We start from the raw sequence: 17,637 nt of genomic DNA, 5'->3' as shown, positions 1-17,637 counted from the left end.
ATGAGTTTTATTTCTTTTATATCCTCCTATTCCTAATTTTGCAAATTACAGTTGCATTTTTTTTTTAAATTTACTCTATATTGTTTACATATTGCCAATATACCCAGTAATTGTACTTAGGATCTGCATATATCTAGCATTTGTACTATAGTATATGGTATCAAGAAGATTTTTAAGGTTGATAACAAATCAATATTACATTTTTAATGTCCATAAATTCAAAACTTTCACTGTGCATTCATTGGCAGCTCAGACACCTGAGTCTTGAATTGTTTTGTAAGTGCACAACTTAATACAGGTGTAAGAGTAATAGAGACAAAACTTAAATTTCATATCAAGAAGAACTGTTTTTAATCTATTTTCATATCACTTATAACTTTTTTTCTTTTTTAACTGTTCAGTTACTGTTTCAATTACTCCGATATGGTAAACATGAGGAAATTAAAACTTCATCAGAGTATAAAACAAATTCCATCCACACAATAGAGCGAAAAACTGACGTCAAAGACCTAGGGGTGATCATGTCGGAGGATCTCACCTTCAAGAACCATAACATTGTATCAATCACATCTGCTAGAAAAATGACAGGATGGATAAAAAAACTTCAGAACTAGGGATACCAAGCCCATGATGACACTCTTCAGGTCACTTGTTCTATTTAGGCTGGAATATTGCTGCACACTAACAGCACTTTTCAAGGCAGGTGAAATTGCAGACCTAGAAAATGTACAGAGAACCTTCATGGCATGCATAACTGAGATAAAACCCCTCAATTACTGGGAGTGCTTGAAGTTCCTGAACCTGTACTTCCTGGAATGCAGGCAGGAGAGATACATGATTATATACACCTGGAAAATCCTAGAGGGACTAGTACCAAACTTGCACACGAAAATCATTCTCTCTGAAAGCAGAAGACTCGGCAGACGATGCAACATCCCCCTCAATGAAAAGCAGGGGTGTCACTAGCATGCTAAGAGACAACACAGTAAGTGTCAGGGGCCCAAGACTGTTCAACTGCCTCCCAGCATACATAAGGGGGATTACCAATAGGCCCCTGGGTGTCTTCAAGCAGGCACTGGACAGGCACCTAAAGTCAGTACCTGGCCAGCCGGGCTGTGGCTCGTACGTTGGATTGTGTGCAGCCAGCAGTAACAGCCTGGTTGATCAGACCCTGATCCACCATGAGGCCTGATCACAGACTGGGCCGCGGGGGCGTTGACCCCCGGAACTCTCTCCAAGTAAACTCCAGGTAAACTGGCCACAAATACAGGCACAAGAAGATATATCATCGTATATCCTAAATTCTAAAGTCATCAACTAAAGCTTGTAATAATTCTTTTATTATTAACCCCTTTGACTGTTTCGGTCGTATATATACGTCTTACGAGCCACCATGTTTGACGTATATATACTCAAAAATTCTAGCAGCTTCAAATCAAGCAGAAGAAAGCTGGTAGGCCCACATGTGAGAGAATGGGTCTGTGTGGTCAGTGTGCACCATATAAAAAAAATCTATCAGCACGGAGTGCATAATGAGAAAAAAAAAAATTCCGACCGTGTTTTTGGACTAAAACGCCCACTTTGTAGTGTACTGTATTTTCGTATAGTATTTATGGATGTACAGTGGACCCCCGCATAACGATATTATTTCAATCCAGAAGTCTGTTTGGGTGCCGTTATAGACCGAATTTGTTCCCATAAGAAATATTGTGAATTAGATTAGTCCGTTTCAGACCCCTAAAAATACACCTAAAAAAGCACTTACAAAAATAAACTTACATAATTGGTCGAGTCGGGAGCTGATCGTTATGCGGGGGTCCACTGTATTCTCATTTTCTTGGTTTCATTTGATAGAATAGAAAACAAATTATAGAAATAGAGGTATTTTGATTGGTTTTACTATGAAAAGAACCTTGAAATGGAGCTCAAAGTAGGGGAAATGTTTGATTTTTGCCTATGTTCAAAAGTAAACAAGTGATGTCATTTTCTAATAAATGTCCAAGTAGCCATTCTAATATACAGTCATGAATGAGTTGACATTATTTATACAATTATTACAATATTGCAGTAGTCTGCATAACAGTAAATCTTCTATTTTTTGTTTGAATAAAAATTCAAAATAGAAAGCAAGAGTAATATCAGAGGGGCCTGAAGACATGACTGATGAGCAAAGAAAATGTTATTTTAGAACCAGGAATGTCTGCATTGTTCATTCTGGACCCTATTTTGAAACTGGCATATTTTTTAATTTGTGTGAAACTGACCAAATTGCAAATTTCTGACCACGTTATTGGGTAGTTGAAATCGGTAAATGGGCAGTTTCTTGTACTCAATCGCTAGAACAAATGGAGTTCTAAAGAAATAGCTATGAGTTACGTCGACTGGAACAATGGAATTAGCCAAAAATAGGGCTCAAAGTGGGCGAAATCGCCGATTCTTAAATATTGCCGAGGTCCCTAACTTCGCAAGAGCGTAATTCTGTAAGTTTTCAATCAAATTTAATTCTTTTGGTGTCATTACCATCGGGAAAGGATTCTCTATCATTTCGTAAGTTTTTTTTTTTTTTTTTTCTTTCAACACCAGGAGACACCTCAGGATTTGGAGTTGCAACAGTCAAAGGGTTAACACATCAGCTGTTTCCCACCAAAGCAGGGTGGCCTGAAAAAAGAAAAACTTTCATCATCATTCACTCCATCACTGTCTTGCCAGAGGCATGCCTACACTACAGTTATAAAACTGCAACATTAACACCCCCTCCTTCAGAGGGGTGTTAATGTTTGCAGGCTGGACTCAAATACAGCCTGCCAGTTTCCCTGAATCCTTTCATAAATGTTACCTTGCTTACACTTCCACAGCATGTCAAGTCCTAAAAACTATTTGTCTCCATTCGCTCCTGTCTAACATGCTCACGCACGCTTACTGGAAGTCCAAGCCTCTCGCACACAAAACCTCCTTTACCCTCTCCCTCCAACCTTTTTTAGGCCGACCCCTACCCCGCCTTCTCTCCACTACAGACTTGTATACTCTCGAAGTCATTCTATTTTGTTCCACCTTCTCTACATGTCCAAACCATCTCAATAACTCCTCCTCAGCCCTCTGGATAATAGTTTTGGTAATCCTACACCTCCTAATCTCCAAACTACGAATTCTCTGCATTACATATACTCACAAGGTACATTGTCCTCAGACGTGACATCTCCACTGCCTCCAGCCTTCTCCTTGTTGCAACATTCACAATCCATGCCTCACATCCATTCAAGAGCATTGGTATAAATATACTCTCATATATTCCCCTCTTTGCTTTCATGGATAAAGTTCTTTGTCTCCACAGACTCCTCAGTGCACCACTTGCCTTTTTCCCCCTTGTCAGTTCTGTGGTTCACCTCATCCTTCATAGACCCATCTGCTGACACATCCACTCCCAAATATCTGAACACATTCACCTCCTCCATACTCTCCCCCTCCAGTCTGATATCCAGTCTTCTGTTACCTAATTTTTTTGTTATCCTCATCACCTTACTCTTTCCTATATTCACTTTTAACTTCCTTTTTTTACATACCCTACCAAATTCATCCACCAACCTCTGCAACTTCTCTTCAGAGTCTCCCAAAAGCACAGTGTCATCAGCAAAGAGCATCTGTGACAACTCCCACTTTGTGTTGGATTCATTATCTTTTAACCCCATACCACTTGCCAACACCCGAGCATTCACTTCTCTTACTACTGTATCTATAAATATATTGAGCAACCATGGTGACATCACACATCCTTGTCTAAGGCCTGTTTTTACTGGAAAATAATCTCCCTCTCGCCTACATACTCTAACCTGAGCCTCACTATCCTCGTAAAAACTTCTCACCGCTTTCAGTAACCTACCTCCTATTCCATACATTTGCAACATCTACCACACTGCCACCCTATCCACCCTATCATATGCCTTTTCCAAATCCATAAATGCCACAAAAATCTCTTTACCCTTATCTAAATACTGTTCACCTATGTGTTTCACTGCAAACACTTGGTCTATGCACCCCTACCTTTCCTAAAGTCTCCTTGTTCATCTGCTATCCTACTCTCCATTTTACTCATAATTCTGTCATTAATAACTCTACCATACACTTTACCAGGTATACTCAACAGACTTATTTGCCTATAATTTTTACACTCTTTTGACCCCTTTGCCTTTATACAAAGGAACTATACATAGTCAGTTAATTCTCATGTTGTTTCTTATTGCAGTACCAGTATAATTAATGTCTTGGTCTCATGAAAAATTTCTTCCAGCAAGCTGCATTGTCCAGAACTGGAAGACTAATTTTAGCACATCGCCCATGCCGTGCCCTTTCTGTCGTCAAGAGGTTAGTCTGCCTCAGTTATCCTGTTTTTGCTTTTAGTTTCAGTTATTTAAATTATTTTAACTATGTTTAAGATCATTAATTTTAGGCATTAAGTATGTCTTGAATGAAAATGAAATATTGTATGGTAATTTTTTTGTCATTTAGTCTTTGCTCTCACACTTATAGAGAAAATTATTCCTACCATTTCAGGTAACTCTACTATTGCCATGTTTTTCTGAAGGTGAAACAAACACAGCGGAACTGTCAGAGGTGGAAGAAAGGGAGCGCATAATGGTCGATGTGAGGCAGTACAATCGCATGTACTCTGAGCACCCTAGATCAGTGAGTATAAATTGTTATGTTTAAAACATTATATTCTACTTTTTCTTCTAACACCTTGGTATTTTTGTAATCTTTAAAGATCTATGATATTCACTACTCTTCAAATTATCTCCCTTAATACCTCATGTACCTTACTCTTTATCTTGGATCATTTATTCTGTGTTTCTTTTTATCAAATTTAAACAGTGGAGAACACATAACACAAAAACCAACATGGAGGAAGAAGGAGAGGCAGGGTAAACTGACAACTGTATATTTCACCTTCAAATTGAGACCTTTAATCCCTTTACTGTTCAAAGCCTTGAAAATAAAAGTACAGTGTCCACATTTAATTAAAAAAAATTCTTCTGAAATAGTAGAGAATCTTTTTCTGAAAGTAATGACACTAGAAGTACGAAATTTGGTGGAAAACTTATAGAATACATAGGCACAAATTTAACAGTCTGGGCACAATTTAAGCATTGGTGATTTCACTCACTTTGAGTTCATTACTCAATTTGACTAAATTCTTAGCTATTTTGCTAATATGTCTTGCATTCAGTTGATTGAACATAAGAAACTGCCTATTCAACTTTCAGAATTACTCTATAAAGTGCATAGAGTTTGATAATTTGACTAATTTTACAAAAAAAAAAAAAATTTGCAATTTAACTCTTTCAGTGGCCATCACATAAAACTACATCATTTGAGGACAGGGCTCCTCACATGAGCTCAGCTGTCTCAGATAAGCTGTGAACAGTAAATTTTGGCTTGGATATGAGAGAATGGGTCTGTGCATTGAGGGTTCATAAGATAAAATAAAAATCCTGCCCCACACAGTGCATGATGGGAAAAACAAAACTCTGACCATGTGCTTGGTTTAAAATAGTGACTTTTAGCTGTTTTCTTGAATGATTTTCGTGGATTTATTGGCAGTTTCTTAGTGTCATTTGATAGACTAGAAAACATATGTACTCCCTAATAGAGATAATTTTGGTTGGTTTCAGATAGGAAGTAGCTTGAAATTGGGCACAAAATAGTGGAAATATTTAATTTTTGTCAATTTTCCTGAAGATGGGTAAAGCCTCCCTTACACCCCTAGTCTGTTTTATGGGTAAAATTTAGCAAGTCTGATTCAATTATTGGGATGCCATAAACCATGACCTAACATTCCTGGTTATATTTTGTATCTGGGAAATGAGAGTAAATCTATTTTTGTGTGATTATGAATTCAGAATGAAAAGGAAGTGTAATATAGGAGAGGCCTGTAGACATAATATTTAACACCTTGACTGTCACAACCCCAAATGCTGAGGTGTCTCCTGGTGTCACAAAATTTCCGAAAAAAATTATTTTTTCTTATGAAATGATAAAGAATCTATTTCCAATTGTAATGACACCAAAAGAACGAAATTTGATGGAAAGCTGACGGAATTACGCTCTTGCAAAGTTAGCAACCTTGGCGATATTTACGAATCGGCGATTTCACCCACATTGAGCCCTGTTTTTGGCTAATTCCATTGTTCCAGTTGACCAAACTCATACCTATTTCTTTAGAACTCCATTTTTTCTATCAATTAAGTACAAGAAACTGCCCATTTATCAATTTCAACTACCCAATAACGTGGTCAGAAATTTGCAATTTGACCAGTTTCATGAAAATTAAAAAATATGACAATTTCAAAATAGGGTCCAGAATGAACAATGCAGACATTCCTGGCTCTAAAATAACATTTTCTTTGTTCATCAGTCACATCTCCAAGCCCCTCTGATATTACTCTTGCTTTCTATTTTGAATTTTTTTTTCAAACAAAAAATAGAAGATTTACTGTTATGCAGACTACTGCAATATTGTAATAATTGTATAAATAATGTCAACCCATTCATGACTGTATATTAGAATGGCTACTTGGACATTTATTAGAAAATGACATCACTTGTTTACTTTTGAACATCGACAAAAATGAAGCATTTCCCCTACTTTGAGCTCCATTTCAAGGTTCTTTTTATAGAAAAACCAATCAGAATCACCTCTATGTCTATAATATGTTTTCCATTCTATCAAATGAGACCAAGAAAATGAGAATACAACAATAAATACTATATGAAAATAGACCACAAATTCGGCATTTTAATTAAAAAAACTGTCGGAGTTTTTTTTTTTTCTCATTATGCACTGCGTGCTGCAGGATTTTTTTTTTATATGGTGCACACTGACCACACAGACCCATTCTCTCACATGTGGGCCTACCAGCTTTCTCCTGCTTGATTTGAAGCATATATATACGTATATATACGACCAAAACAGTCAAAGAGTTAATATAGACATTTTCATTAAACCTTTGACTGTCGAAAGGCCCAATCCTGAAGTGTCTCCTGGTGTCGCAACATATTCGAAAAAAACAAAAATTCTTATGAAAATGTTAAGATTATTTTTCTGATTGTTTTAGTCCCCCAAAAAAATTTTTCCCATCAGTACTTAACGAGATATAGAGGTGTGAAGTTTGCTGAAAATGATCTGTGAATGGCAACAGCTGCGACTGCCGCTCACTCGGTAAACTTTGATTTACTTGTATTCGATGATTTCTTGTTTTTTTCACTATTTTATTTTTTCACATAACTTTTGTGTAGGTAGTAGGTTGGTAGACAGCAACCACCCAGGGAAGTACTACCGTCCTGCCAGATGACTGTGAAACAGAAACCTGTAACTGTTTTGCATGATGGTAGGATTGCTGGTTTCTTTTTCTGTCTCATAAACACACTAGATAACAGGGATATCTTGCTACTCCTACTTACACTTTGGTCACACTTGACAGACACGCACATGCATATATATATACATACATCTTCTGTATTTCTTCTATTGTCCATGGGGAAGTGGAAAAGAATCTTTCCTCCGTAAGCCATGCGTGTCGTATGAGGCGACTAAAATGCCGGGAGCAATGGGCTAGTAACCCCTTCTCCTGTAGACACTTACTAAAAAAGAGAAGAAGAAAAACTTTATAAAACTGGGATGCTTAAATGTGCGTGGATGTAGTGCGGATGACAAGAAACAGATGATTGCTGATGTTATGAATGAAAAGAAGTTGGATGTCCTGGCCCTAAGCGAAACAAAGCTGAAGGGGGTAGGAGAGTCTCAGTGGGGGGAAATAAATGGGATTAAATCTGGAGTATCTGAGAGAGTTAGAGCAAAGGAAGGGGTAGCAGTAATGTTAAATGATCAGTTATGGAAGGAGAAAAGAGAATATGAATGTGTAAATTCAAGAATTATGTGGATTAAAGTAAAGGTTGGATGCGAGAAGTGGGTCATAATAAGCGTGTATGCACCTGGAGAAGAGAGGAATGCAGAGGAGAGAGAGAGATTTTGGGAGATGTTAAGTGAATGTATAGGAGCCTTTGAACCAAGTGAGAGAGTAATTGTGGTAGGGGACCTGAATGCTAAAGTAGGAGAAACTTTTAGAGAGGGTGTGGTAGGTAAGTTTGGGGTGCCAGGTGTAAATGATAATGGGAGCCCTTTGATTGAACTTTGTATAGAAAGGGGTTTAGTTATAGGTAATACATATTTTAAGAAAAAGAGGATAAATAAGTATACAAGGTATGATGTAGGGCGAAATGACAGTAGTTTGTTGGATTATGTATTAGTAGATAAAAGACTGTTGAGTAGACTTCAGGATGTACATGTTTATAGAGGGGCCACAGATATATCAGATCACTTTCTAGTTGTAGCTACACTGAGAGTAAAAGGTAGATGGGATACAAGGAGAATAGAAGCATCAGGGAAGAGAGAGGTGAAGGTTTATAAACTAAAAGAGGAGGCAGTTAGGGTAAGATATAAACAGCTATTGGAGGATAGATGGGCTAATGAGAGCATAGGCAATGGGGTCGAAGAGGTATGGGGTAGGTTTAAAAATGTAGTGTTAGAGTGTTCAGCAGAAGTTTGTGGTTACAGGAAAGTGGGTGCGGGAGGGAAGAGGAGCGATTGGTGGAATGATGATGTAAAGAGAGTAGTAAGGGAGAAAAAGTTAGCATATGAGAAGTTTTTACAAAGTAGAAGTGATGCAAGGAGGGAAGAGTATATGGAGAAAAAGAGAGAGGTTAAGAGAGTGGTGAAGCAATGTAAAAAGAGAGCAAATGAGAGAGTGGGTGAGATGTTATCAACAAATTTTGTTGAAAATAAGAAAAAGTTTTGGAGTGAGATTAACAAGTTAAGAAAGCCTAGAGAACAAATGGATTTGTCAGTTAAAAATAGGAGAGGAGAGTTATTAAATGGAGATTTAGAGGTATTGGGAAGATGGAGGGAATATTTTGAGGAATTGTTAAATGTTGATGAAGATAGGGAAGCTGTGATATCGTGTATAGGACAAGGAGGAATAACATCTTGTAGGAGTGAGGAAGAGCCAGTTGTGAGTGTGGGGGAAGTTCGTGAGGCAGTAGGTAAAATGAAAGGGGGTAAGGCAGCTGGGATTGATGGGATAAAGATAGAAATGTTAAAAGCAGGTGGGGATATAGTTTTGGAGTGGTTGGTGTAATTATTTAATAAATGTATGGAAGAGGGTAAGGTACCTAGGGATTGGCAGAGAGCATGCATAGTTCCTTTGTATAAAGGCAAAGGGGATAAAAGAGAGTGCAAAAATTATAGGGGGATAAGTCTGCTGAGTATACCTGGTAAAGTGTATGGTAGAATTATTATTGAAAGAATTAAGAGTAAGACGGAGAATAGGATAGCAGATGAACAAGGAGGCTTTAGGAAAGGTACGGGGTGTGTGGACCAGGTGTTTACAGTGAAACATATAAGTGAACAGTATTTAGATAAGGCTAAAGAGGTCTTTGTGGCATTTATGGATTTGGAAAAGGCATATGACAGGGTGGATAGGGGGGCAATGTGGCAGATATTGCAAGTGTATGGTGTAGGAGGTAGGTTACTGAAAGCAGTGAAGAGTTTTTACGAGGATAGTGAGGCTCAAGTTAGAGTATGTAGGAAAGAGGGAAATTATTTCCCAGTAAAAGTAGGCCTTAGACAAGGATGTGTGATGTCACCGTGGTTGTTTAATATATTTATAGATGGGGTTGTAAGAGAAGTAAATGCGAGGGTCTTGACAAGAGGAGTGGAGTTAAATGATAAAGAATCACACACAAAGTGGGAGTTGTCACAGCTGCTCTTTGCTGATGACACTGTGCTCTTGGGAGATTCTGAAGAGAAGTTGCAGAGGTTGGTGGATGAATTTGGTAGGGTGTGCAAAAGAAGAAAATTAAAGGTGAATACAGGAAAGAGTAAGGTTATGAGGATAACAAAAAGATTAGGTGATGAAAGATTGAATATCAGATTGGAGGGAGAGAGTATGGAGGAGGTGAATGTATTCAGATATTTGGGAGTGGACGTGTCAGCGGATGGGTCTATGAAAGATGAGGTGAATCATAGAATTGATGAGGGAAAAAGAGTGAGTGGTGCACTTAGGAGTCTGTGGAGACAAAGAACTTTGTCCTTGGAGGCAAAGAGGGGAATGTATGAGAGTATAGTTTTACCAACGCTCTTATATGGGTGTGAAGCATGGGTGATGAATGTTGCAGCGAGGAGAAGGCTGGAGGCAGTGGAGATGTCATGTCTGAGGGCAATGTGTGGTGTGAATATAATGCAGAGAATTCGTAGTTTGGAAGTTAGGAGGAGGTGCGGGATTACCAAAACTGTTGTCCAGAGGGCTGAGGAGGGGTTGTTGAGGTGGTTCGGACATGTGGAGAGAATGGAGCGAAACAGAGTAACTTCAAGAGTGTATCAGTCTGTAGTGGAAGGAAGGCGGGGTAGGGGTCGGCCTAGGAAAGGTTGGAGGGAGGGGGTAAAGGAGGTTTTGTGTGCGAGGGGCTTGGACTTCCAGCAGGCATGCGTGAGCGTGTTTGATAGGAGTGAATGGAGACAAATGGTTTTTAATACTTGACGTGCTGTTGGAGTGTGAGCAAAGTAACATTTATGAAGGGGTTCAGGGAAACCGGCAGGCCGGACTTGAGTCTTGGAGATGGGAAGTACAGTGCCTGCACTCTGAAGGAGGGGTGTTAATGTTGCAGTTTAACTGTAGTGTAAAGCACCCTTCTGGCAAGACAGTGATGGAGTGAATGATGGTGAAAGTTTTTCTTTTTCGGGCCACCCTGCCTTGGTGGGAATCGGCCAGTGTGATAATAAAAAAAAAAAAAAAAAACTTTTGTGGCCTGTGAGACCAAATTATTGTGCAATGTTCAAATATACACTCGTTGAATGTAACACAATTATAGTAAAAACACTTGTATCATTATAATGTTGCTAAAACTTGTTTACACAAACAAACAATATAAAAAATTGTTTATTACGATTGTTCTATAATATATATACCTATGTACAATCACTGGACACTTTTCTAGAACTGCTGCAGCTTGTGGAATTCTTTGAAACATGGGTATAAGCACAATGGTGTTTTACACTCCTCACACATAAAACGAGTGTCTCTGCATTTTTGTGGGCGTTTTGTGGTATGTCCACAGACAAAACACCTCTTCTGAGCATTTTTCTTGAGAGGAGTAGCAGCCAGTGGTATGGGGTAGTGATCACCAGGCCTCAGAAGAGAGGACATGTGTTGATAATTTCGTGGGCGCTGGTCTGTTGCAGGTGTTGTTCCTTGGTACTTGAATATTATTTGTCTAATGACCGACAAACAAAATTCACCATATTTGGGTTTGTTCTTGGTCTTCAACTTATACATATTATAAGCATTCAGCATGGAAATGTCAAGAAGATGGAAAAACAGTTTTATGTACCACTTATAACTCTAGCAAACACAGTCAGCAAACCCAATCTGCATGTCACATTTGTCCACTAAGCGCATATTGAGGTTGTAATCCATCACAGCTGCAGGTTTTACAATGGGTTCATTGGTCTCTCTATTCTGCTTGCCAGTGTCTACCATTTCGTGTCGGTGAACTGATGTCAGCAGTGTGACATCACGTTTGTCATGCCACCAAAATGCCATGATGTCATTGGCAGCAAACACCTGCACTTCACCTCTACGACTGCCAGCATCGAACCTAGGCATATGTTTACTATTTCCACGCACTGTGCCACACACATCTGTCATGTTCACTCGCAAGAAATCACTGAGTATAGGGCTTGTGTACCAGTTGTCAGTATATAAAATATGCCCCTTACCAAGATATGGCTCCATCATTGTTCTAACCACATCACCAGAGATACCCAGTAACTTTCTGGTATCTTCCAATGTTTTACCGCCAGTGTACACAATTATATCCAAAACCAGACCAGTTTTGCAATCACACAGAACAAATAATTTTATACCAAAGCGTTTCCTCTTGCTTGGTATATACTGTTTGAATGAGAGTCTTCCTTTGAACAAAATCAAAGACTCATCAATAACAAGCTTCCTGAAGGGATAAAAATGCATACAGCACTTTTGTTTCAGGTACATAAACACACGTCTGATCTTATATAACCTGTCGCTTCTGTCAGGCCTTGTTTTGTCTGAAAAGTGTGACATACGTAACAGTAACATAAATCTATTCACTGGTATAATGTCACTAAAAGCAGGGGTTTAAATCAGGCGGTCTGTCGTCCAGTATGTGTTGACACTGTGCTTATACACATGTGTCATAAGCATTATTGTGGCAAAGAACAGATACATCTCTGCCACAGTTGTGTCCTTCCACTGGTGTAGGCGTGATCTTGGTGACAGAATAGTGTTTGCCATGGTGTACTCAAAGTATGTATTGCTTTCCCTGACAATAATGTCCATCAGGGGTTCATTGAAGAACAACTGAAAGCATTCCAGTTCAGTGGGATTGTTCCCAAATGTACATGATGGCCGTATTCCACTTTGTCCTCCATCAAAGTCATGGGGACTGAGAACAAACTCGTCATTTTGCTGCCAATCCCAGATGCGGTCAGCTGGTGGGTTCTGGATATTGTAATGTGGTTGTGGTTGTGCAGGTTGTGGTTGTTGTGGGAGTGTGGGATCGGGTGAGGCTGGTTGTAGTTGTGCAGAGTCAGCAGCGTGGGTAGTAGCGTGGCCCGCTGCTGGTGTCACATGACTCGTACCACCATCACTATCACCACCACCGCCTGCTGCCTCACTTGCATCATTGATACCCATCGTAACAATATCATCATCTTCACTATCAGGTTGTGGTGTAGGGCCACGAGATGTGCTCCGAGATGTACTCCTTCCTCTTGGAAGAGCATATGGCACACTACCAGACCACATGCGACGTCGTATATACTGCTGCTTCACTGGGGAATATTCACCCTCACTGTCACAACTAGAACTGCTTTCAATAACCTTGAAATCACTATCACTATCACTTACACTGCTCACATCTGAGTCTTGTACACGGGCAAATAGTTTCCTCTTTCGTCCTGGTACAGGTGAACATGAACGAGCCGGCCCAGCACCAGAGGTGAAAGGTTGTGGGTCATCTGGGTTTTCATCACTAATTACATTATCCTGGGCACATTTTTCAGTCACACCCGCTTCAAAACCAGGGAATTCACTTTCACTGACACTTTCATCGCTGTTTGAGCTATCATTTGGGAACAAAAGACCTCCAATCTGCTGAGGAGTGAGGAACTTCTTACCGCGAGGCATGGTGAAAATGGACTACCAAGATGGCATTCCCACAATGCACCGCTGAGTCCCAGATTTTTTTCACAGGGTGCACACCCACCACTGAGACCCATTCTCTCTCATGTAGGCCTACCAGCCCTCTCCCGCTTGATTTGAAGCCGCTAGAGTTTATGCGTATAGATACGTCAAACATGGTATCTCCCATGACGTATATATACGACCGCGACAGTCAAGGGGTTAATCCATCTATGATATTTTCTTCAAAATTATATAAGAAATACATTACATAGCATATAAACATCCAGTATTTATATGTTATGGAGGGGTGGTAGTTGATGGAGGGGAAAACGTTACTTTTTCTCTGGTCCAGTATTAGAGAAAACGTGTATGAATCTGCGTTGGCCCAGTCACCGCCCTCAATACATGACGCTTTTGTTTACAATTCTCAGCATGAATCATTCATTACTTCTCCCTTTGTTTATGATGGCATCTAAAGTTAGTTTTTAGAAACAATTAAACTCAGTGAACATGGTATGTCGTCGGTAATAATATGGCTCTGGGCCACAGTGTAGGTAGCCGGTAGGTGTAGCCCAGGTGGGCTACACCTACAGGCTACCTACACTGACTTTCTACAAATATATACTACTCACCTCTCACACTACATTAAGACTACAAATATTTTAAGGTAAGTAATGAATGTACTGTGTGTATTTTACCTTTTAATGTTTTTTTTAATGCCTTGCTCTATTACTAATTTAATTTATTTTTTGTTAATATTTTTGGGTGTCTGGAACAGATTAATTGGATTTACATTATTTCTTATTCTTATGGGAAATATTACTTCAGTTTTTGTCCATTTCAGAGTTTGACCAACCTTCTCAGTTGTTTGTTGGGCTATCTTATTGAAACTTGGGCAATGTATGATGAAAAAATGCTTCTTAACTTACACCAAAAATGAAAGAAATTGGACCATAAATAACATAAGAATGGAGGAACACTGCAGAAGGCCTACTGGTCCATACAAGGCATGTCCTTAACAAAAACCACCCTTACCCAAAACTACCCAAGAATTTACTCCCATACAGACGACACCAATCAAACCCAGCCCCTCCCACTCATATATTTGTGTAATCTCTTTTTAAAACTACCCAAGGTCCTACTCTCGATCACCCTACTCAGAAGATTGTTCCACGCATCAACAACTTTGTTCGAAAACGGAGTTTACTTCTCAGCCATTAGCCGCCCCTTAGCGGTATATTTTTGTGTGGTATTTATTACCTGGAGTTTACCTGGAGAGAGTTCCGGGGGTCAACACCCCCGCGGCCCGGTCTGTGACCAGGCCTCCTGGTGGATCAGAGCCTGATCAACCAGGCTGTTGCTGCTGGCTGCATGCAAACCAACGTACGAGCCACAGCCCGGCTGATCAGGAACTGACTTTAGGTGCTTGTCCAGTGCCAGCTTGAAGACTGCCAGGGGTCTGTTGGTAATCCCCCTTATGTGTGCTGGGAGGCAGTTGAACAGTCTCGGGCCCCTGACACTTATTGTATGGTCTCTTAACGTGCTAGTGACACCCCTGCTTTTCATTGGGGGGATGGTGCATCGTCTGCCAAGTCTTTTGCTTTCGTAGTGAGTGATTTTCGTGTGCAAGTTCGGTACTAGTCCCTCTAGGATTTTCCAGGTGTATATAATCATGTATCTCTCCCTCCTGCGTTCCAGGGAATACAGGTTTAGGAACCTCAAGCGCTCCCAGTAATTGAGGTGTTTTATCTCCGTTATGCGCGCCGTGAAAGTTCTCTGTACATTTTCTAGGTCGGCAATTTCACCTGCCTTGAAAGGTGCTGTTAGTGTGCAGCAATATTCCAGCCTAGATAGAACAAGTGACTTTTTTTATGATTGTATTCTCGGTTTTTTTTGGTCTCATTTGATAGAATAGAAGGTATATGACAGAAATAGAAGAAATGTTTGATTCTTTATTTATTTATTTATTTATTTATTTATGTCTTTGCAAATAGTACATTGAGATTATGTATTTACAATACAGTGGACCCTCGCCTAACGATGGCATTGCATAACGTTAAATCCGCCTAGCGATACATTTTAACGCAAAAGTTTTGCCTCGCCTAGTGCTAAAAAACTCGCTCAGCGCAATTCGTCGACGTGCGGCCTGAGCCAGCCTCACTTGTTCCATGGGTGGCAGTGTTTACAAGCCAGCCTCCGCGGTCACATCCAAGCATACAATCGGAACATTTCATATTATCACAGCGTTTTTAGTGATTTCACCTGCAAAATAAGTGACCATGGGCCCCAAGAAAGCTTCTAGTGCTAACCCTGTGGTAAAAAGGGTGAGAAATACTATCGTACCACAGTCAGCTGCTGCTGCACCACCGTCAGCTGTTGCTGGACCAGTCAGCTGTTGCTGCACCACAACTGCTGCACCTCGGTCAGCTGTTGCTGCACTACAGTCAGCTGCTGCTGCACCTCGGTCAGCTGTTGCTGCACCACAGCTGCTGCTGCACCACGGTCAGCTGTTGCTGCACCACAGTCAGCTGTTGCTGCACCACCATCAGCTGTATTACTCGAAGATGTGGAGAGTGTGCTGTTGGTATGGCTTAACATGAAACAATTACCGAGAAACGATTAACCCCAGAGGGTTAGCCACCCAGGATAACCCAAGAAAGTCAGTGCATCATCGAGGACTGTCTAACTTATTTCCATTGGGGTCCTTAATCTTGTCCCCCAGGATGCAACCCACAACAGACTAACACCCAGGTGAACAGGAAAAAATGCCTGGAACTAGTGCTCATATTGGTGAGGTTAGTGGGGAGGATGTGGAAGAGTTGGTGGAGGAGGACAATGACGAACTAACCACTGATGAGCTGCTAGATCATCTTCAACAGCAAGAGGCCAGACCTGAGGAAACTGCTTCGGAGGAGGGGAGAGAGAAATTGAAGAAGTTGCCTACTTCAAAGATTAAGGAAATGTGTGCAATGTGGCTTGAAGTACAAACCTTTTTTGATGAAAATCACCCTGACACAGCTATTGCAAGCCGTGCTGGTGACTATTACACTAACAATGTTGTGAACCACTTTAGGAAAGTCATAAAGGAACGAGAGGTACAGGCCTCTATGGACAGATATATTGTGCGACAGAGGTCCAGTGACTCTCAAGCTGGTCCTAGTGGCATTAAAAGAAGAATGGAAGTAACCCCGGAAAAGGACTTGACACCTCAAGTCCTAATGGAAGGGGATTCCCCTTCTAAACACTAAGACCATCCACACTCCCCTCCTCCCATCCCATCAGTCATCACCAGATCTTCAATAAAGGTAAGTGTCATGTATTGTACATCTCTTCTTCGGTTTTTGTGTATTAAAATTAATATTTCATGTGGTAAAAAAAAATTTTTTTCATACTTTGGGGTGTCTTGCACGGATTAATTTTATTTCCATTATTTCTTATGGGGAAAATTAATTCGCCTAATGATAATTTTGCCTAACGTTGAGCTCTCAGGAACGGATTAATATCGTTAGGCGAGGGTCCACTGTAATTGGTTGCAATACAAAGAGAGCCTCTATTATGCCTAGGCATTATGGGCCAACTTAACATTATTGGCTTACTGTCTACTTAACACTAAGAATTATGTCATAGTTGTACAGTAGATTATTAATTATAAGTGAATCTAATTTATATACGACAAAAGATATACAGTGGACCCCCGGTTAACGATATTTTTTCACTCCAGAAGTGTGTTCAGGTGCCAGTACTGAACGAATTTGTTCACATAAGAAATATTGTGAAGTAGATTAGTCCATTTCAGACCCCCAAACATACACGTACAAACGCACTTACATAAATACACTTACATAATTGGTCGCATTCGGAGGTAATCGTTATGCGGGGGTCCACTGTATTCATATATTCAAAAATGCTTTTTGTGAAAACAATGATTCAATTATATTCTTGTTCTTTGGCGATTTTCAAGAGTAAACAAACGATGTCACCGTCCAATACATGTCCGACTGGCCAGTCCAAATTCAGATTCCAATACGTAGTCACAAATGGGTTGACATTATTCATACAATTATTACAATAATGCAGAAGTCTGCAAAACAGTAAATCTACTATTTTTTGTGTGAATAAAAATTCCAAATGGTAAGCAAGAGTAATACAAGAGGGGCCTGGAACCGTAGCTAATGAACAGAGAGAATGTTATTTTAGTGCCAGGAATGTCTGCATACTTTATTCTGGACCCTATTTGGAAATTGGCATCTGTTGAAATTTGTGTGAAATTGGCCAAATTGCCAATTTCTGACCACTATTGGGTAGTTGTACTCAGTCGACTGAATAGAAGTAAGTTTATTCAGATTTACACAAATTTATTTAT

General features: G+C 39.9%; 1 protein-coding gene across 4 annotated transcripts in view; it reads left to right on the top strand.

The window, feature by feature from the left end:
* Positions 1 to 17,637, top strand: part of LOC128706531 (E3 ubiquitin-protein ligase RNF170) — a 113,010-nt gene that overhangs the window by 65,325 nt on the left and 30,048 nt on the right. For all 4 annotated transcript variants that reach the window (XM_053801441.2, XM_053801442.2, XM_053801444.2 and 1 more), the window contains exons 5-6: positions 4,286 to 4,359; positions 4,549 to 4,680. In XM_053801441.2, the coding sequence (XP_053657416.1) occupies positions 4,286 to 4,359; positions 4,549 to 4,680 (206 nt within the window). The remainder of the gene's footprint in view (positions 1 to 4,285; positions 4,360 to 4,548; positions 4,681 to 17,637) is intronic.

Source organism: Cherax quadricarinatus, chromosome 3, assembly GCF_038502225.1.
Source record: "Cherax quadricarinatus isolate ZL_2023a chromosome 3, ASM3850222v1, whole genome shotgun sequence".
Taxonomy (NCBI): domain Eukaryota; kingdom Metazoa; phylum Arthropoda; class Malacostraca; order Decapoda; family Parastacidae; genus Cherax; species Cherax quadricarinatus.
Note: the sequence above shows the minus strand (reverse complement) of the source record. Positions and strands in the feature narration are given on the sequence as shown.